The 22,711-nt window shown below is 43.6% G+C and overlaps 1 protein-coding gene across 1 annotated transcript in view; it reads right to left on the reverse strand.

Annotated features, from left to right (window-relative positions):
* Positions 1–1,776: 1,776 nt before the first annotated feature.
* tenm2a (teneurin transmembrane protein 2a) overlaps positions 1,777–22,711 on the reverse strand; it is a 333,595-nt gene continuing 312,660 nt past the window's right edge. Inside the window, exons 30-43 of the mRNA XM_079496709.1 lie at positions 21,091–21,326; positions 20,172–20,279; positions 19,552–19,740; positions 17,651–17,895; positions 16,511–16,826; positions 15,567–15,674; positions 14,205–14,366; positions 12,906–13,187; positions 12,344–12,472; positions 11,519–11,629; positions 11,026–11,293; positions 10,148–10,278; positions 5,348–5,572; positions 1,777–4,431 (exon numbers count right to left, since the gene is read on the reverse strand). Of these exons, the coding sequence (XP_079352835.1) occupies positions 3,907–4,431; positions 5,348–5,572; positions 10,148–10,278; positions 11,026–11,293; positions 11,519–11,629; positions 12,344–12,472; positions 12,906–13,187; positions 14,205–14,366; positions 15,567–15,674; positions 16,511–16,826; positions 17,651–17,895; positions 19,552–19,740; positions 20,172–20,279; positions 21,091–21,326 (3,035 nt within the window). The 3' untranslated portion in view covers positions 1,777–3,906. The remainder of the gene's footprint in view (positions 4,432–5,347; positions 5,573–10,147; positions 10,279–11,025; positions 11,294–11,518; positions 11,630–12,343; positions 12,473–12,905; positions 13,188–14,204; positions 14,367–15,566; positions 15,675–16,510; positions 16,827–17,650; positions 17,896–19,551; positions 19,741–20,171; positions 20,280–21,090; positions 21,327–22,711) is intronic.

Raw genomic sequence — 22,711 nt, forward strand, 5'->3', positions numbered from 1 at the left:
AAATCCTTGTTTTTCATAATTTATGACCATGGCGATGGGCTATAGCCCATGGTCTCGAACGGCATACTATAGCATGCCGTTTTGCATCATCTTTGAGGATTTGAAAAAAAGACGAAAATCACTCCGAGACGATGGGCTATAGCCCATGGTCTCGGAATCGGGCCGGCACCCTGGGTGTCGGATGGCATACTATAGCATGCCGTTTTTCATTATTTTTGAGGATTTGAAAAAAAGACGAAAATCACTCAGAAACTACAAAATATTTCAAAGTAAAAAGTTCCAGCATGTCTCCACAGTAAGCTGAATTATTAAAAGTGTTAATGGAGTTTCTAGGTGAAAGTGATTTTTTGAGTGCCAAAATCTGCAATTAACCCCCATTATACATTTCTCAAATTTGAAAGCAATTTGAAAGCAGATGAAAATCATGAAATAAATGACATACGACATACTATATAGTATGATGTCATTCATGCTTTTCGACAATTCATTTTTGTAATGAAAATCATATAGTTCTATATAAATTACGAACAATTTTCTTTGTAGATCAAATTTGGTTGACTGTACTAGGATTCATTTTCTCAGCAATTCTCTGTTGAAGCCATTTGACTTGTCACAATCACAAGGGACACACACACTGTCAGAGATGGGACTTGAACCCATGGCCTACTGATTCCCAGGCAGGCTCTTTACTCAGTGACCCACTGTGCTTGCTGTGTACAGAAAGCCAAGTAGATATTGTTAGAAGAGCCAGCCAAGGGCTTGTTTCCATTGTGGTACATAAACATTCAAACGTATAGTTAACAGCACAACAAACAATAGACAAATAGACTGCATTTTGTCATGTAGGAAGTAGGGCAGTGAGGTAGAACACTGGGTACATGATCTGGAGGTTGTGGGTACAAATTCAAACCCCAAAAAACAAGTAAGAATCTGGTATTAAGGAAGAGGCAAGGAAGCAACCAATCCTAGCCCTGATGAAGACCGTATGGTCGAAACATGTCGGTCGAATAAAGTGTTCCTTCTTTTTAACCTTTAAGTGTGCCCGGATCTCCGCTTTGTTCTAAAGAATCTGGTATTGTTGAAAATTACTCAAATGTTTTAAGTAAAAGTATCAATACTGTTATGTAGAAACACTACAAGTAAGAATCTGGTATTCTCCCTCTCTCTGTCTCTCTGTCTGTCGCATGCACACACGCTCCACATTGTAACCAGTGACAGTTGTTGTAGAATGTAGACGAAATGAAAGAGACGTGCCTGTGCAGCACTCTCTCTCTCTCTGTGTGTGTGTGTGTGTGTGTGTTTTGCATGCACGCACAGGACTGTTATGACTGTATATGAAGTAAGAGTGTGGTAATCTCTCTTAATCTCTCCCTCCCTTCCTCTCAGAAACACTGTTACACGTAAGAATCTGGTATTGTCCCTCCCTTCTCTCTCTCTCTCTCTCTCTCTCTCTCTCTCAGAAACAGTGCACTGTTACAAGTAAGAATCTGGTATTCTCCCTCCCTCCCTCTCTTCTCTCTCTCTCCCTCCCTCCCTCTCTCTCTCTCGCTCTAGCTCAACAGCGCCACTTTGGCACCTGTTCGTACCCTAAACATAGGGACATACATAGGGAAAGCTAGACATTGCTGTTCCTTGGAGTGGCTGATCCACTCAAAAAGAATGAGAGACGACACCGTGAAAACTACAAAGAAAACAGAAAAGCAGGCAGAGGAAAACCAGACGTGAGATCATGTATGACGTAAACAAGTACTTTTTTTATTGATAAGGTTCTCAGAAGAGTCTCGTTTCTCAGCGAGCGTATAAGAATTGATCCTTCGTTAATACTGATTTGGTACATGACATCCAGCACGATCGAGTCTCTTCACAGTGAGAGGGATCCAGTACTGCTACTGCTCTTGGAATCTAGGACAGTTAATATCTTTGCGTCCAAAACGACAAAACAAATTAAATAATACAAATTAAAATAAAAAAACTATCCAAAAACAACAAACTGGGGATTTGATATTGTAGATATGGAATAGCATAGAGTGTCACAAAACTCTAGAGTAATAAGACCAGCTAAAGAATTTGCACATTACAAGCCACTTCATCTTAGAAATATAAAACTCGATAATCTCAACAATAGTCTACTGTGCTGCATAAAGGTTTGGTCTATACACTGTACATCAAGATATAGTTCGAAAAAACAGGTTTCACAGTTTTAAAGACTTTATTTAAAGTATAAACCGCTTTTAAAACACGTCATTACATAAATTATTCTTTTCGAGAGTGACTATTATTTGCCCCAACTGAAATGAATACAAAAGCAAAATGAACATTTCTTACATATTTTTTACAAAAGAAAATTAACTTGTCGGCAAATGTTCATTTTGAATACAACTGGTGACTCCTTCATGATTGTCATATAGTACTAAGAATAATAAATTAATAAAATAAATAACGATAAAAGAAAAATAAAATAGCTCTTGATACTAACTGAGTATGTTTTCTGGACTCCGTGACGGGTGTTACTATTTGATCTCCTCTGTACAGAAGTGCCTTGGTGAAAAGTCTCACAATTTCTACCGCGACTGAAAAGTACAAAACTACGGCATCTAACGCAACATCCTGAAGTATTGTGAAAAGTCTGACACATAATGTAGTAGCATGATGTTTCTCCCCATTTCAAAATGAAACAATGCTGTGATAGGATAGGATACCACTGTTCACAAATATAGCCATTTTTTTTAAACTGTATATACTTTTTCTCAAGTTGATCTTTTCCTCTAGAGTTCATTAACAGCTGTTGAATTGTTTGGGGGATTGCCTGTCGTCTAGGGGCGGTGCTCGGTTGCTGTCTGAGCAGTCAAAGACAGCTCCGTTTGTGGTGCATGATGCGTTGGGGTGGTTTGGGGGGGCCTGAGACAGGGAGATGACTCGTATGTCGGACAGCCGTTTCGATGTTGCGTTGTTTGCCGTTTGTCATTTCCTCCTTTGACCCATAGTTGTGATCGGTGACCTCGCCTTCATTTTGGTCCCTTTGCCTACACAGTTTCTAGTGAAGACGAGCGGTCACCATCACCACGGTCCCCGGCGCACTCCCGATTCCACTTGCGTGTACGTTATGTTCCGTATAGCTCTCGGGGTAACCGCTCTCACTCAGTGTGACCCAGAAAATATGGGTGAAATTATCAATATCTTTTTTAAAAAGGGGAATTCTTCTTATTCATTAAGCAACAGATTTGTTCTTCAAAGTTCGTCAGTGCTTTTTCAGTAGTTCAAAGTTTGTTTAAAAAAAGAAAATAAAAGAAAGGAAGCAAAAAACACTTGACTAAACTCTAAATTCTTTGCCCGTAGGCCGTAAAAGTAACAATAATATATATTCTTCGGATAAGTTCTTCTTTTCAAAAGTCCCTGCAGCGTTCCGTGAGTAACCCCGTTTGTTGGTTAATTCTCCGCGGGTTAGGAGAGGAGTAGTGGGGGAGGTGGGCTAGGTATAGCCTGGCTAATAAGCCAGACTCAAATCACACTGTCGTGTGGTATTTGAGTCTGGAGATGCTGTGTATGGATCTTGTTTCCCGGGGGGCGTGTTCAAACATTTTCTCTTTGACGCAATTGGTCAGAGCTACTGTCAGTCAAAGGTCTCAAGCATTGAACGTCACTGTACCAAAGCCCGCCCATATTGCATACCGTGTCCCGATTGGCCACACCAGTTCTCTGGTGTAGGAAATGGGCGTACAATTGAGCCTCTCCAGACCGTAATCCGCCGGCAGGCAATTTTCTTTTGCCAACGGCTGATTCGGTCTGGCTTATTAGCCAGGCTAGGCTAGGTAGGGGAAAAGGACCAAGATTATTGGAGAGTGAAAGTGTGTACACACACACCACGCCTGTGGGGGGGTGTGGGGGGGAGGGGGGGGGGGGGGTCTGTTACCTTCTCCCCATCTCGTTCTGTCTGAGGAACTGGATGTTGGTGCTGCTGTCGGCCAGTTCGGGGTACTGCTCCACGGGCAGGACGTAGTACCCGTCATATCCTTGCACCCGGCCCGTGGTCGACAGCAGCTGCTGTCTCTCCCCCTCCGTCCACAGACGGCTGCCCTCCTTGCCGTCCCGGGCCCTCTGCTGCTCCCGGGCCCAGGCACCAGCCAGGGCCCGCTGCCGCGCCAGCTCCAGCAGCCTCACCCTCTCCTCGTCCAGCACGTCCGGCGCGAGCCCGTAGCGGATGCTGAGCGCCAGCGACGGCGCAGAGAACTCCACGGTGGCGCCTCTCCGCGAGCGGCCGCTCACTGTCACGTTGAAGCCGCCGTTCTCTAGCGCCTTACGTCCGTTGGTGAGCCCCAGGGCCAGCAGGTCGCTGTCGGCCGAGCCCACCTTGACAAAGAAGTGACAGTCCTTCCCGTCCTGGGTGTAGTGCGTGCCGTCCAGGTAGAGGGCGCCGTTGAGCACCAGCGCCACCTTCGTGGGATTAAAACAAAATAAAATGTCAAGAAAAATGTATTAACACGTCCCCAGACACCTTTCTAATTACACCCGTAGGACGTCTTTAGGTCTTTTTTAATGGTATAAAACCGGATAGCTAAAATCTTTTTTTTTGACACCGGCCGTTGCTATAGGCAATGCCTTGGTCAGAGCTCCAGGACATGTTTTTTGTCAGCATTCACTTCCTTTTTTTACTGGCCAACAAATCTTGCTATTATCTCTGAATCTACAGCGCCGCCCATGGTTTTGATCTGAACATCGATTTTCTGTCCTAATTTCGGACTTAACCAAGTATCTTTTGGAATATTAACGCTTCTAGAGAGAGATCAGACTTGACAGCGCGAGGTAGTAATGGAACATTATACCTCCCGGTTTTGGGTTGAAATGGAAGGTGGGGCTTTTCAGAGTGAAATCTGCCTCATCTGCTGGGTACTCTAGCGCCTTTATTTTGGAAAATTCCGGAGCATAAAAACTGTTAATAATGTTTTGGTATTATCATTCTGTGTTGCTGCTGTTCCACATAACAGCCAACCCAGTTGAAGACATCACAGATTCGAGGCTTTAAATGCTTTTATCACATTTCTGAGAGCATTCATGTCTATCAGTGTGTTTGATCAGTTCAAATACCCTTCATTTAAAATAACTAAACCTAACCTTAAAATAACTAAGAATTGAAAATAGCCGATCTATAAGCTCACAACACGTCGCACTGTCTGCGACATGTTGTGAGCTTATAGATCTGCAATTTCCGGTGAGCGATGTGCTTCCATAGAAGCACATGTCTTGGTGAGCGATGTGCTTCCATAGAAGCCCATGTCTTGGTGAGCGATGTGCTTCCATAGAAGCACATGCTGAAATCAGTCTTGGCGACTGAGAACTTGAATCTGTGCACCTTGCGGCCGTCGTCGCTGGCCATGGCTGACACTCCGGCCACTACACGGTGGTCCTCCTTCACGGCCAGCATCACGCCGCGGCCTATGATGGGCGTGTTGGTGCCAAACCAGTGGCCGGGCTTGTCCGTGCGCCCCCCGCGCCGCTCCTTGTCGAGGAGACGCCCCTCGAGGGCCATGAAGGCTTGGTTGTGACGTTCCGCCGCTTGCTGCACGCCTGTGATAAGCTACGAGAAAAAGTGGACAGGGATTAATGTACAATGGCGATAATAACGACAACTAGTGCTACTGTATAAAGAAAATGTACATCAGTTTTGCTGTTGTTCATCTTTCTTGCTGCATGGATGTATTTGATTTGACTTGATTCTTTTTGATAAATTGATACATGTAAAGTGGACAGGGATTAATGTAAAATGGCAATAATAACGACAACTGGCAGGTAGTGTTTTGTGTTTGTTTGTTTGTCATGTTTATTTTTAACTAGCCCTTACCCGAGATATTGCCCCCCGCTGGGGGTACTGCGCCCTGGGTGCGTTTTCGCATTTTTTATTCACTAATAAATTCATTATTAATTTATAATTTGTTAAATTGGAAAATGTATTATGGTCAATGCCTGTGTGAAAAGTGGGAGCGATTGGTGCAGGCAGTGAGGAGCTACGGCAGTTACAGTGACACACATTCTATGATATGCAAATAAAAACAGAAACAATTCTTTGCATTTTGAATCACAAAGAAAAAACTATTCAAATAAATAGATTAAAATATAGCAAAAGGAAACAAAAGAAAAAAGACATAAAAAGTGCTATAAAACATTTGGTTGATTTCTTGCTGCATGAATGTATTTGATGTGATTTATTTGATAAATTGATACATAACATGATACAATTCACCAAGGTGCATAGAATTAGGATAGCGCAAACAGAACACAATTCCATTGGGGTCCCAGAATGCATAATGGCAGCATAGCTCTCATCTATCTATCTATCTTATCGATCTTATCTAAGATACTTCTATAAGAAGTATATATCTTACTGACAACACATGTGTTATTCTATTATCATAATAGCTAAATAAAAATCACCGTGGTATATATATACAGATATATACTGTATATACTGTATATACTGTATATATATACTATATATATATATTGCTAATGTATTATTCCATTTATATTATAATGTTCTATATTCTGCATATTTTGCTCTTTTGGTTGCAACACAATACAGTAAACTACGTATATCCTATCTGAAGAACCTAGGGAAGGTGCAACACAATACAGTAAACTACGTATATCCTATCTGAAGAACCTAGGGAAGGTGCAATTCTAAATGGTATAATGTCCTAGTCTGTGGTAATTCACTACACCAATGCCAGTGCATACACTTAAGTGTTTTTGCGGACTAATTATGTTTACACTACAGTCTATTAGTTACTCACTGCATAATACTACTCCCACAAGTACCTAAAACTTGTATTATAACAATTTCCTTTATAACACATTTCATATATTGGACATTGCATGGATCACAGCATTGCAGCATGCTCTTGTGACCATGACGGACATATCACATCTCTAATTACATTTAACACTATTTAACACAAAAAATAATAAATCCTGGATTCCACTCTGGACTGGATTCTGTAGAAGCAAATTTGTAACCAGATAAAGGAGAATAGAAATAAGCCATTTGGCTCTAATTGTGTTTATTTGATCATTTTGATGATTTCTAATGATTCCAATGAATCAATTATTTTGTGATCTCTTTCTCTCAGCCCAGCTTTGTTGTTGGTATGTTGGTAGTCATTGTACTCGTTCAAAAGACAGAGTTTTCCCTTACGGCCCCAACTCATTGGAAATATGCATCAAAAACAAAACACACAGGTCCTGGACCTGGTAAGAGTAGGAATGGACCTGGTGAGACGTAGGAGACCCCGATGACCATGAGAATTAGGATACATCACTGAGGACACGTCCCAGGTAGCCTGATTATCAGACTGTCGCTTTCTTGAAGCTTCAGTCTGACATTGGCCCTCATTTATCAACCGTGCGTACGCCAAAATATGGGTGTACGCCGAAATTACCGCAATTTTCGGCATTTACCATTTGCGCCAAAGATTGAAAATCATCTTGTGCCAAGACAAAACTCACGTCTGGTCGGGAGCTGTCGTACGCTTTGTCCTCACCTGTTTTTTGTCGTAGAACAGCGGAGCAGCATTGTTTGACAGCTGAGAGGCTGTCACAGGCATCGAAACATATGTATTCACTCCTAAAATGTTTATATAAAACTGTATAGGTATGTATATGGGCTAAATGTAAAAAAAAAAAAGAAAAAAAAAGGAAAGGAATACATCAACGATGTGTCTTTGTGTCATATGAAATTAGTAGGAGATTTCCAACTTTACAAGCAAGCAATTAAAATCGCGCTTTTAAAAACAATGTTGCAAGTTAGATGCGTAAGCCATTTAAACAGTGTTTTGCATGATGAGCGCATACATGCGAGGATTTGGGCTGTCTGTGCTGAAATATTTCCATGACGGGACGTTGGAGATTATAGTACAGCGCTGCAGCTGCGGAGAGTCCCAACATGGGTAGCCTACTGTAGCCTAATCTACAGCAGGCCGATGTCTTTCTGGAGTTACAGTATGTGCAATCTCCTCCTCGTTTAATAAACCCGACGCGTCGCTCGAATGCCAAATGTGTCGTGCCAGCGCAAGTGGGAACGCATCGGAGATAGTATAGGCTAACCCAGCCTGCAGCCCACCACCACCACCACCACTGTCCAGTGCATGCCACATGAGGCTACGGTTTTGGCTTCAATATTCATATAATTGATTTGACAGTTGACAGCCCAACCACTGCAGCGACTGCGAGGCAATTTAAATCGTCGAACGTGCTGGTCAGTTGATCACGGTGTCACGGACGGACCACAGTGATAGAGAGAGACAGACAGGACAGGAGGAGCACCTATGCAAAACAGCAGCGTGTGTGTGCCTATTTGTTATTTAATTCATGGTTCACAGGTTCAGGTTTTCGTTCACTAATATTTCTTGTTGTATATTAAATTAAAAATACTTTAATAATTGAATATACAACTAACAACACACAGTGACAGTTGCTTGCAAATTGCGATATGTGCGTGCATGCGTGCGGGGGGGGGGGGGGGTGAGGCGGACAGGGGGGAAGCGAAGCGAGAGGAGAAACAGACAGGGTAGGCTACAGCTTTATTTAATTCATGCAGGTTTATTTATTTAAGATACAACAAGTTGCAAGTTGCGTGTGCGTGCGTGCGTCTGTGTGTGTGTGTGTGTGTGTGTGTGTGTGTGTGTGTGTGTGTGTGTGTGTGTGTGTGTGTGTGTGTGTGTGTGTGTGTGTGTGTTTGTGTGTATGAGAGGGGGCAGAAAGGCAACTTGTGCAAGCGAGGGGAACTTTATTTTTCATGTAACCATGGTTTCCAGGTCGTATTGCAGTTGTTCATGTCGCAAAAACGAGGGCGAGGCTTGATTTCATAGGGCGTGCCAGATAGATTTCAGCCGTCACATTTATTAACGTCGGAACGAAATTAAGGAAGAAACAGCTGTCTGCGATCACTTTGTAAATGCCGACCCGACGTGGGTGTACTACGAATCCTACACTCGAATTTGGGGCAGATTTTACACTCGATTGATAAATGAGGGCCATTGTCTCCTGTCTGAGCGATTTCAAGGGGGAGGGGATTAGAATTTCCCTCAACCAGTAGCCATTGGTGTTGTTTTTCCCTCCTTCCTCTGTGTGTTGCGCTGCGTGATGGCGCTGAAAACGGGACTCGGCGCTGATTGGTTGTTCGTTAGACCCACCCCCACCACCGATTCTCATTGGATAATACATTTTTGTACCGAAGAAATTATAGGTTCACAGAGCAACACCAGACCAAGAGATGCAGTCCACTCAGAGAGTGGGCGGGGTCTTTGGGCTGGATCCAGGCTACGTCCCAGGTGCATCCATGCAATGTATTTTAGTTTTTTGACTGTATGTTGACCTCATTAACAACATTAAGTCAAAAGTAAAGTTTAATTGCCACTTGTATTGATTGTAACTGACACTGTTTTAGCTTTTTATGGTTTATATTCTTATTGTTTTATCTATCTATTTACTATTGTCACATTTTCATTCTTCATTTCATTCTTCACTTCATTTCAATTTTCATTCTGTTTTAATTGATAAAGCCATGTATTCTTATATTTGATTTGAACTATTTATACCTGACACATACGATCGCATCATGTCACATTGAGTTGATTGATTGATTGATTGATTGATTGAATCAATACTGTCAAACAACAGTTTGCAGGAAAATGATGAGGATCAGTGGTGATTTCGTCGACTAATACTAAGACGGAAAATGTTTGTCGACTACCAAAAACTAAATAGAAAGTACATTAAAACTAAGCTATGATGACTAAAACTAAGACTAAATATAATATTGACAATTTCGTCAACAAATACAAACTAAAATAGCTTCATCACAGCACATAACGGCTATTTTCAGCAAGTGTAAAATCAGCCATTGCGACGGCATCAAGGCCCGCCAAAACACATTACAGTCGACTAAATCAACTGTAGATTTAGTCAACTAAAATCTTATGATATTTGGTCGACTAAAAACTAGACTAACACTAAAACATTCCAGGTGACTACAACGTGACTAAAACTACATGAAAACTATTCAAGAGACTATGACTAAAAGTAAAATAGAAATTTGCTGTCAAAATCAACCCTGATGATGATGATGATGATGATGATGATGATGATGACGACATACCTGCCCGTTCTCACAATGCTGGCTGGCCAGCAGCTCATAGGGAGGCTCAACAAAGTACAACGAGTGGCGAGGGAACCCTGGGATTATGTTGCTGAGTTGGAAGCCGAACATGACCAACCAGCTCTTCACATCTACAGTGGCACATCGGAGGGAAATCAGATATAAAAAGTTAAGTTAAACAACAAAGACATGTATCTAACACAGTGGTTTTCAACCATTTTCACATCAAGGCCCATTATATATTCTGCATCTGAGCCACGGATCCACCATTTGATGAGATTTAGCCTCTCAGAACATTTTGTTGTCGTTGGATAAGATTTTGTCCACAATTTCATGCTGTATATTTATTGAAATTGTTACCATGGGAGAGATAACAGGCAAATGTTGATCAAATTAACATTCTCAAATTGTGAAGAATGAATGTAAATTAATTCTCGTCTGTTAATTATATTGTTCTTATCTTGTGATACTATACCTTGTGAATACTTGATCTCCAATGATTGTACAATGCTGCTATTTGTGTATTGTCTGTGTGTGTTTTAAACGTTGATGTACTAGTGGGGCGACGGTGGCTCAGGGGTAGAGTGGCTGGATGGTAACCGTAAGGTTGCGAGTTCGAACCCTGGCTCCCCCAGAGTTACTGTCGAAGTGTCCTTGAGCAAGACACTGAACCCCTAATTGCTCACGATGTGCTAGTTGGTGCCTTGCATGGTTTCCGCTGCCATGTGTGTGTGAATGGGTGAATGTAATGCACAATCTCTGTAAAGCGCCTTGGATAAAGGCGCTATATAAATGTACCATTTACCATTTAGTGCACTTTTGCCCAAGACAAATGTCCCCTCGTGGGACAATAAAGTATATCTCATCTCATCTCTAACCTGTGACGTAGTTCTTGACGTCCAGCACGTCACTGAGGGGGTTGTTGTTCTTGAACATGTACAGGTTGAAGGGCGCCGGGTCCTTGCCCATCTTGGGCCAGGCGGCGTAGTCGGGCGAGGTCCAGCGTCCGGCCAGCACGTCGTAGTCCCGCTGTGTGAAGTGGACCAGCTTGGTGAGCGGGTCGTACAGACCCCCGTGGAAGCCCACCACCAGCTGGAACTCCGGGTTCGAGTCCAGGTACACCTCCCCGTAGGCCGTGTACTGAACCTGCGGCGCACGCACGCACGCGCGCACACGCGCACGCACGCACACGCACGCACGCACGCACACGCGCACGCACACGCACACGCACACGCACACACACACACACACACACACACACACACACACACAAACAAACATAAATCACTTATGTTTGTTTTCGCCAGATAACTCCCAGATTTCAGTCATCATTTGATTTGTGATAAATCAAATGATGGCTCCGTTCGTTACCTGTTTGATCATCTGTCCGTTGCTGCTGAACACAGCGAGGGGAGTGCCAGTGTTGTCTGAGGCGATGTAGTACTCCTCTCCACTGCTCACCTCCATGGCAAACAGATGGCCCTGATATACAACCACACAGATACTACTGTTAAAGATACCATCATACAAATAATGAAAAAAGGGATGATTTGGTAAAAAGGATGAAAAAAAGGATGATTCGGTAAAAAAGGATGAAAAACGGATGATTCGGTAAAAAAGGATGAAAAACGGATGATTTGGTAAAAAGGATGAAAAAATAATGATTTGGTAAAAAGGATGATTTGGTAAAAAGGATGAAAAATGTTTTGCCTGTTCTCTCTCCTATCGTACCAACATCAATACAGCATCAGCATGGAATTGTGGACAAAATCCTATCCAACGACAACAAAAATTTTACGTTTTGGGTTTGAGAGGCTAAGGGCTCCATTTTCGTCACCGCTTATCCCTAAACTTCTTTGCCTTTTTTGTTTTACTATTTTGCAAAACATTTTTGAATAGTTAAAATGGCCAGTCTACAAGCTCACAACGTGTCATGTATATTGGCTAGTTGAACTATTCAAAAATGTTTTTCAAAATAGTAAATAAAGGCAAAGAAGTTTAGGGATAAGGGGTTTAGCGGTGACGAAAATGGAGCCCAATATCTCATCAAATGGTGGTCCATGACTCAAATGCAGAATAAATAATGGGCCTTGATACAAAAAGGGTTGAAAACCATTGCTCTATATGATTACTATGGGAATATATTTATATATACTTTTTAAAATACGTCCACGCATACTGTATACAGTAGCCTACCTGCAGGTCGTAGTAGAGCGAGGAGATCTCGGAGCTGGAGTGGTTGAAGATGTGCGTGACCCTGGCTGGGTGGTTGAGGTCAGCGTAGAAGAACTGCAGGTGCTGGCCCAGGCTGTTCCGCGTGGACACCTGTCCAAGGATTTTGTACAAGTAAAACATTTAATAAAACTAAAACCCTTACAAAAGTAGCTTTTAACAAATTTAGCTGCCTTTGACGGAATATTTCAGTCAGTTTTGTAGGGCGTTGCTGAAAATGAAAATCCAACTGTTTGTCTGCTTTTGACGGAAGTTTCCGTCAATTAATGTACTTTATCGCTATGAAATGTTTAGCTGAAAACCAACTTTTAACACTGACCCGGTTGCTAGGCAATGCCTTGCATACCCCCCGCCCCAGCACCAGAAGACGTGCGCACATTCCATATGCGTCCCATTAAAAGTAGGATCTTCTTTGGCTCTTTTCTCTGAAACTACGAGCGCTGTCCGTGGTGATGATCCATCCGATGTTCGGATGTTATTTGTGATTTTTCATCGCATCGCGCACAACATATTAATAACAACGCACCCGGCGGCCCAGTCCGTCGTAGTGGTACTGCACGCTCCAGCCGCCCGGCCCGCGGCTGTAGGCTCTCAGCAGCTGGCCCTTGGAGTTGTAGTCGAAGACGTCCTGGCCGCGCTGGCCCAGCATGCCGTCCTCGTCCAGGCGGTACTGCACGTCGCCCAGGCGCGTGATGCGGTCGCGCAGGTCGTAGCGCAGCGGCATGAGGCGTGCGCTGTTGCCCGGGTTGAGCAGGTGCAGGTTGCCGTTGAGGTCGTAACTGTAGCGCCACGTCGACCAGTCGTTCACCTGCGGGCGGGAATGGAAGGAACGGCGTGTAAATATGGAGCTGCAATTTGCAACTAGTGCGACCACTAGATGTCCCCCTTTTGCGTGGTACAGTACCTCATTTTCAAGACTGTTCAGGCATCCCACAAATCGAGACTCTGTCCCACATTGTGACTGGCAGGCATCAGTGTTCAAATGCCATCCCTCAAATAAACATTTGGATCTGGTCACCCTATCACTAGATTTTAATTAAATTCTTTATAATGGGTTGAATCTAGAGTTGCAACACCCTCCATTTACAACCCATTCATCCAAAATGAAAGGTCCGATCTGCTTGTATTAAACAACGTTAAACTCACTGACATTGCACCTGTAGGGCAAGCTTGAATTATCCTCTTTCAATCTGCACACGTTTGTTCCATAAAAATCCACCGTAGACATGTTACTTTCTGTCAAGAAATTCTGTGCAGGTGATCATTTTTGTTTATGATGGATCATGATGCCATTTAAAGGTATATTCAGTGATTTCACTTAATTCAAATATCACTTATTTGTTCTTATTTTTTTGGATAATCCTCCCTACTATAAAGTGTGCTGACCATATAAGGAGTTCCTCCCTGTCCCCAGTGAGCCCCTGGGGTCAAAAAACCCTAGTTTCGGTTTGGGCTTTGGGTGGCAAAGCCTTCATCCAATCAGGATGAGAGGGGCCTTCCTCCAATCATGATCGAGTGGGGCGGGCATTGGTGCACGTGCTGTTGGTCAGTTGTACTTCCCCCACTGTAGAGCGTGTGCATGTGCACATCTTGTTACCGGGTGGACCGGGTTTTTTTTCCAAATCACCCAAATCACTGGGTGATTGCTCCTTTAATACAAGCAGATCAGACTTTTCCATTTGGATGAATGGGCTGTCAATGGAGCGTGTTGCAACTCTAGATGCAACCCATTATAATAAGAAAAAACTGCAAATTGCGGCTAGAAAATATGCCAACTATGGAACACCGTATAAACATGGCAACTTTCAATTTAAAGACGGTATACCTTGACGCCGCTGAGCTGTCCGTCTCCGTCGTACTCGTAGCGGTACTGCGTGGTGTTGGCGTAGGGGCCGATCTTCAGCTCCCTCTTCACCACGCGGCCCATGCTGTCATACTGCACCGTCATCCAGTACATGAGCGAACGGAAGATCTCGTACTGTACCTCCTGGATGGGTTGATTCAGATTGAATTGATACAGTTGGGTGCCACCAATATTGTCCCTTATCATTTGACCCATTTAGGCCTGACCTCAAAATTTAAAAAAATCCTTCTAAATCCACCAGTTTTCTGAAATAAATATTTTCACGATTTTTCAAAAATAGCAGACCTACAAGCTCGTAGCGCGCCACTTGTAGATCTGCTATTTTTCAATAGCTAAATTATAACATAATGTTTAAAACACCAAAAGGGGTTCCCGCCCAAAATGGGTTAACTGTCCTTTTGCGCAGATCACGCAAACCTCAGCAAAAAGAAAAGGACAATATCGATGGCCTCCAACTGTATGTATTCACACAGTATGCAGAATGGGTACAGTTCAAACGAAAGCACAGGTCAATACAAAAACTGCTACTTTGAGGACGAAACCATGCACCAGCACTATAAGACGTGTTTACATCAGGGTCCTCCATTTTCAATTCATCAGAGAACAGTGTTGATTTTGACCGCACATTTTGATTAATTGTTTTTGTCATAGGGCCCTATCTTGCGCCACCCCTTACCCCTTATCCCTAAACTTCTTTGCCTTTTTTACTATTTTGAAAAACAAAACATTAATAATTGAATAGTTCAAATAGCCAATCTACAAGCTCACAACGTGTCAATGTAGATCGGCTAGTTGAACTATTCAAAAAATATTTTCAAAATAGTAAAAATAAATAAAAGGCAAAGCAGTTTAGGGATAAGGGATCTTTCTAAATACACTGTTTGGGGAAGGGGTGTTCCCCCACTAAAGTTGGTATTTTGGTTACCTGTCTAAATCCCTAAAATACCTAAATCCCTAAAACACCTCCCTAATACACCACCGTTATATTATGCATAGGTGTGGTTTGGGCGTTACAATAATTAAACCAATCACCGGTCCATGCGTGCCATTGCCTTTAAGAGATCCCATATCCGTTGCCCGTTATGCCCAGTTCTATATTGTTTCATAGCCCATGGAAGAGTGATGTGCTGCTGCCTTAAAGTCTCACTTGTGATGCTAGTTTTTATTTGTTGACGAAATTGTCAATACACAGTACATAGTCCTAGTACCGTTTTAGTCATCATAGCAATTGGTTTCTATTTAGTTTATGTTTCGTTTTCGTCAGTGAAAAAAAGGTAGTCCACAGACATTTTGTCATAGTTTTAGTCAACGAACGAACAATACCTTGATGCGCCCGTGCGTGTCAAAGTGTTTGCTCAGCGTCATGACGGCCGTGGTGATGATCTGGTTGATGTCGTAGTAGATCACCCCGAACTTCCCAAAGTGCTCCACCTAGTCGGCGGGAAAATGGAGAACGTTTACAGAAAGCGTGAGTTTTAATTTTAATTTTTCCACCATAAATACTTTATGGTGGAGAGAGAGCACGTAGAAACGGAATGTCTTTGTTTAACTGAACTGTATACGAGTGTTGCTGTAGAATGTACATCACCCCCCTAGATCAGTGACATCACCCCTAGATCAGTGACATCACCCCTAGATCAGTGACACCATTCCTAGATCAGTGACATCATCCCTAGATCAGTGACATCATCTCTACATCAGTGACATCATCCCTACATCAGTGACATCCTCCCTAGATCAGTGACATCACCCCTAGATCAGTGACATCATCCCTAGATCAGTGACATCATCTCTACATCAGTGACACAACCCTACATCAGTGACATCCTCCCTAGATCAGTGACATCACCCCTAGATCAGTGACATCATCTCTACATCAGTGACATCCTCCCTACATCAGTGACACCATCCCTAGATCAGTGACATCATCTCTACATCAGTGACATCATCCCTACATCAGTGACATCATCCCTACATCAGCGACATCATCCCTAGATCAGTGACACCATCCCTAGTTCACTGACACCATTCCTAGATCACTGACACCATTCCTAGATCACTGACACAATTCCTAGATCAGTGACATCATCCCTAGATCACTGACACCATTCCTAGTTCACTGACACCATTCCTAGGTCAGCGACATCATCCCTAGATCACTGACACCATTTCTAGATCACTGACACCATTCCTAGTTCACTGACACCATTCCTGTAGGTCAGCGACATCATCGCAAGATGACGAGCGAAGTGAGCGTGACGCTATACCTTGCCGGAGATCTCGTCGTAGCGGTAGAGGTCGACGGGCAGTGGCGTCTCGCTGATGACGGGCTTCATGCTGGCGATGCGGAAGCTATTGTCATGGTAGGTGTAGTCGAAGCGCGCGTTCACCATGCCCTCCTCGCTGAAGCGGTAGATCTGCTTGTCGACGAGCGGGCCCATCTTGCGATAGCGTATGGTGCACGAGAAGCCGCCGCCGCTCTGTAGCGACACCATCTTGAGCACACCGGCCGTCTCGTCGTAGCCGAACGTCACCGCAGTGCTGTCGTACACGATCTCGGCCAGCTTGGCCAGCTTGCCGTACCTGTAGATGTAGCAGGGGGAAAAATGTGCTCGAATGATTGAACGAATTAATCAAAGTACTCTGTTACAATTTACAATTTAGGCATTTTATCAGACGCTCTCAATCCAGAGCGATTTACAGTAAGCAAGAACAATACAAGGTAATACATCAAATACATAGAAATAGCTAAGAACCTAATATCTGACTAACAGTAAGATTATCTGTACAGTGAAGCTACAGTATACATGAGTATACATTATAGAGTGCTACGTGCTACTGTATGTCTACATAAAATGCTAAATTATAAATCTAATGAAATGCGGGGGGGGGGGGGGGGGGCACTGTCTGGGGAGGCACTGGGGGGGACACTGGGGGGGCACTGGGGGGGTGGGGGGGGGCACCGGGGGGGACACTGGGGGGGCACTGTCTGGGGAGGCACTGGGGGTGCACTGTCTGGGGAGGCACAGGGGGGACACTGGGGGGGCACTGGGGGGGGGCACTGGGGAGGCATTGGGGGGACACTGGGGGGGCACTGTCTGGGGAGGCAAAGGGGGACACTGGGGGGGACACTGTCTGGGGAGGCACTGGGGGGGCACTGTCTGGGGAGGCTCTGGGGGGGGGCAAGGGGGGGTCACTGTTTGGGGAGGCACTGGGGGGACACTGGGGGGGCACTGGGAGGACACTTGGGGGACATTTAGTCTTACTTTTATAAGTCATCATAGCTTCGTTTTAATTTAGTTTCCATTTAGTCGTCAGTGAAAAAAGGTGTACAGTCGATGAACATTGTTTTGTCATAGTACTAGTCGACGAAAAAGCAACTGATAGTGTTAGTGCCGTACGCGTACCTGTAGAGGACGCGGCGGCCCGTGCCCAGGAAGTGCGTGGCGCGCGGCCGGCCGTCCTCGCTGAAGTCGTGGATGACCGAGGCGTTGCTCTCCGGCGGGTTGTACGTGTTGCGTATGTAGCCCACCGACACGTGCGTGCACATGGTGTGGCGTGCCACGCTCGGCATGGTGACGGCGGTGACGCGGCCCGCCGCATCGAACTCGAAGATGTACTGCCGCTGGCTCTGCAGGAGCAGCACCATGGACTGGAGGGAAGCAAGGAAGGACACACACAGAGGTCGTTATAGTTACAGTATAACTAAAACAAACGGAAAAAAATCACACCCGTATGAAGTGAGGGGCGCTCTCAATTATGTTTCAACCAACCTTGAAACATACCTTAGGTGGTCCCTTATTGGCCAAGGGTTTTTCAATTCATGTATAAGCTAAATCTGTAGTAACTGAATATTCTATGTACAGGTTTAATGTTTGTTTTGAATTGTTATTTTGATCAATGTTTGCCTGTTATCTCTCCTATAGTACCAACATCAATACAGCATGGAATTGTCGACAAAATCTTATCCAATGACAACAAAATATGTTGGGTCTGAGAGGCTAAATGTCATCAGATGGTGGTCCGTGACTCAAATGCCAAATAAATAATGGACCTTGATATGACAAGTGTTTAAAACCATTGATTTAACACATTTAGACCTAAGGTCGATTCTGCAAAATGTCATCTAAATCCTTACACGGTTTTCTGAAAAAATCCTGTTTCTATGTCGGACTATCTCAAACGTTTTCATGTCAAGGACCCCCAAACATGATAATGCATTTGGACCGCCAACCCGAAGATATGTTGTTCCGGGGTCCCCCACGAAGCAAAAAATTTGAGTTAAAAATGTTCGCTTTAAGAATATATTTAAAATATATTCAAAGATTTGCACAACGTTTCACGATTTTCCTAAAATAGCAGATCTACAAGCTCGTAGCATGGCATGAAGTGATCAGAATCAGAATCATGCGCCATGAGCTTGTATCTGTATTTTTTGAATAGCAAAATGGTAAAATTGATGCCTACAGATTTACTTTACACTGTGGCCAGTAAGTCCAGTTTTGTCATGTCATGTCATCACATTACAATAATGTATTTAATTTGGTTTTACACTTTACAGATCAGGAGGTTAACACGTTTGTCAATGTTATCATGAAAACAATTCGAAAAATAAATTATTTTAATTTCTACTTTAACAGTATACATTCCTGTGCATACCATCTTTCATGTTCTACGTTATTGCACGTACGTGTACCCAGTACCCCTGTACACGTCCCCACATTTAAGAAACACTGCTATCAATTATGTATATTGTCACTGCAATTCTCTAGTCCAAAATTGATATGTTCCCCCCTATTCTCTCTGTATGTCCCTGGTGACTTTTAATCGTCCGATGAGAAGCATAACGCAACAAAGGTTTAAAGACCCAGTGAAATGAAAATTATGTTTTTAGAAAATCACACTTTTAGAGCATATCCGTGGTCATCATTATCCAGGGCATACCTAACACCCAACACAATTGGGAAAATGTCAATTTGGGTGTATTTTTATATCAAAAGTCCATAAAAAGCCAATTTGAATTACTTCCTTTGAACTAAACGTGATGCATCAGGACGTGTGAAGTCCTGCATGCATATAAATTCATCTTGATTTCATTCACCTGTTTGATTCCCATTGCTGTGCGATATCAAGATGATATCCAGACAGTATTACTCATTTTAAACATAATCAGCACGCTAAAATATGTATCATATAAGCCACGTAGTAAGCCACGTAGTAGCGTCTGTCTCAGTCCCCGACCAGTAAACAGAAACTTCAAAATACAATACCCCAAGAGGCCATATTGCACCACATCTTTAACGTATACCTTGTCCAGGTAGCTGTAGCTCCAAACCTTGCCGTCCACAAAGGAGCGGGACAGGACGCGTCCCTGCGCGTCAAACTCGGTCCTCTCGCTCATGCTGCCTCGCTGCAGGCCCACCAGCTGTCCTGTGGGCGAGTAGGAGACGTTGACCACGGCCAGGCTGCTGCTGGGGAGCCACATGGCGGGACGGCCCTGCATGCGGGGGTATGGTGTTGATTTTGAGCAGCAAATCATTTTGATTTAGTCTTAGTCAAAGTCTTTTTGAATAAGTCGACTAAAATGTATTTCGGCAGGCCTTGATGGCGTCGTAATGGCCGATTTTAAACTTGGTTGCATGCTGAAAATAGCCGATCTACAAGCTCGAGCTTGTAGATGCAAGCATGCAACCAAGCATAAAATGACTTCTCTTTCAGTTCTATTGGATCTCTTCTCCACTAGTCTCTCTCCCTAACATTTTAGTATAGCTTTTTTATTTGTTGTCGAAATTGACAATAGATTTAGTCTCAGTTTTAGTCATCGTAGCTTGGTTTTTATTTTGTTTTCATTTAGTTTAAGTCAGTATAAAAAACCTTAGTCGGCGAACATGTTTTGTCATAGTTTTTACTCTACGGAATCAACAGTACCTGCGGGTCGTACATGATGCGCAGCGTGAACTTGCGGTGGTCATCGTAGATCTTCTCGGTGCGTGTGTTGCGGTCAAAGTCGATGGAGAGGAGGTTACGGCCATGAGCCTGCGGAGAGAGAGAGAGGCACGAGGGAAAGGATTTGAAGATGATGAAAATTGCCACACCATCACTAGTCTCACGTTGCCAGACTGTTGCCTTTTTCAAATGCTTCCGTCATACAGTCTGGAGCAACGGAAGCTCTAATCATGAGTAGAATATAAAGCGGAAGTGCTCCTCCCCACTTCCGTTTTGTCTTCACAGTCGCGCAAATGTATCCTAATATGAAATGAAATCATCTAAGCATATATAGCTTGTTGGCTTAGAAAATTAAATAAAAAAAATAAAATGTAAGCCGATATGGCAGCTTCCTTACACCGATTTCCGGAGGTGTATAGTTCCAGACTCTATAGGCTATAGCATTCAGAGATTGCAGAGAATAGTTTTCTGGCTACACGAGACTACACCATCACTAACGTTGGGTGTATTTTACCCGATATAATAATTTCCATAAACAATTACCACAATACATGACAATTTGAGGTAATCATGTTTCACTACATGTATTTGAAAACTTTAGTTGCTTTGTAGATTTTGCTAAATTATTACATTATTAACCACTCCAGCCCATTTTAGCCATTTGAAATTTATTTTGATAAAAAAAAATTAATTAAAGCTAGTTTTAGTACTTTAAGTACATTTGGACACCAAAATACCTTTGTACTTTTACTCAAGTAAATTTTGAATTCCAGCCAATTACCAAAAGTATTGACACTTTTAATTTACTTAAGTAAAACATGCAAGTACATGCAAGTTCCCCCACTGTAAAAAAAAAAAAAAAAAAAGGCATTCCTAAAAAACTGAAGTTGACCTCACTCACCCTCAGCTTCCGGCCGAACACGGTCACCTTGCCCTTGGTCTGCTCCTTTCGGAGGCGCCACTCGATGGAGTTGAGGCCGTTGTCGGTGGGCAGCGTGATGTTCCGCCGTCCGATGGTGGGGCTGACGGAGCCGGCAAGGACGTGCGGCTCCGTGTGGTAGCTGATGCCCATCCCGTTGGCGTACATCACCCTCAGGGTACCGTTGTTACACAGCTGGTAGCTGTTCCTCACCTGGTCTGCAGGGGGCGACAAAGAATCAGAATCATCGTGAAACCATCGAAACGGTCGAGAAATTACCGTTAGTTACCATGTGGGGGTCCCCGCAACATCCAGGCCCCCAGGAACGCGCCCAGGCCGGTTCTGGCGAGCCGCCCCGTGTCCGAAACGGTTGAGAAATGTTAACGTGAGGGGGTCCCTGTACTGTCACACCCGAAATCATCATATATACAGTTAGTGTGTGTGTGTGTGTGTGTGTGTGTGTGTGTGTGTGTGTGTGTGTGTGTGTGTGTGTGTGTGTGTGTGTGTGTGTGTGTGTGTGTGTGTGTGTGTGTGTGTGTGTGTATGTGTGTGTGTGTGTGTGTGTGTGTGTGTGTGTTAGGCTGCGCAACAGTGACAGTTGATGGTGAAAACCAACCAAACGCTACTTTCGTGCTCGGACACAGCCAGCCATCCAGCCAGCCAGCCAGGGACACGCATTGCTGATGCAGCTTAATAAACATTGCCATTGTGTGAAGTGAGGGCCACTCTTATCATCATACATCATCAGATTTCGTGGATGATGTAAGAAAAATGATATCCAAAAAATGTATAGAGGAAATCATAACAATTATTTCATCTAGAGATCTAAAGGTCAAAGGTCTTTTGACGAATGAGCGTAAGCTTCAGTTCCTGAGGGATCCTCACAACCCTATGGTGGAGGCAATAAATATATATATATTGCCGAATTTCGTGAAGAACGATATAGCTCAGAACTGCCAAAACTGTTAAAACGGCGGTAACAATAAGGGGCCTACGCCCTACGGGCTTGACCCTGAATAATAATAAAACAGCAACAATAGTCCAAATGGTTGCATTGTTTTTTTTGTTGTTGTTGTTTGTTTTGTTTTGTTTGTTTTTTTTGGGGGGGGGGGGGGGGGTTGCAATGCCAGCTCCACTCAGATAAATAAGTTGGATGCTTCATACTAAAGACTGATCACTTGCCTGGAGGCATTATGGTAATTAGATATGAAATTATAATATAAGGCAAAACGTTTAGAAAGCTGGGTGCAAGTATAGGCCAAAATAGTAACATAAAGGACAATGGCAGAGCAGCAAGGAGAGACGTGCTTTCCACTGCGGTCAGAAGGTGTGATGATGATGGCAACGGAAGATAAGATGAGATTGTTTTTTTGGCCTCAGAATGGTCTGGCAGAATGCAGAGGGGGGACTTTTCTTTCAGCTACAAAAGGTGATAGGAGGATCAGATGGCTGCTGCCTCAGAAGCCTGCACCATAAACGACAGTGATCCATAAAGCCAATTTGTAATAAAGCCTCCGGGCAGCATTTTAACAACACCTCGCTCTGACAAGAGACGCCTTTTCCATTGACTCGGCAGCTTGGCTACATAAATCCTCTCTCGCCC

This window comes from Electrona antarctica, assembly GCF_951216825.1.
Source record: "Electrona antarctica genome assembly, chromosome: 1".
NCBI lineage: Eukaryota > Metazoa > Chordata > Actinopteri > Myctophiformes > Myctophidae > Electrona > Electrona antarctica.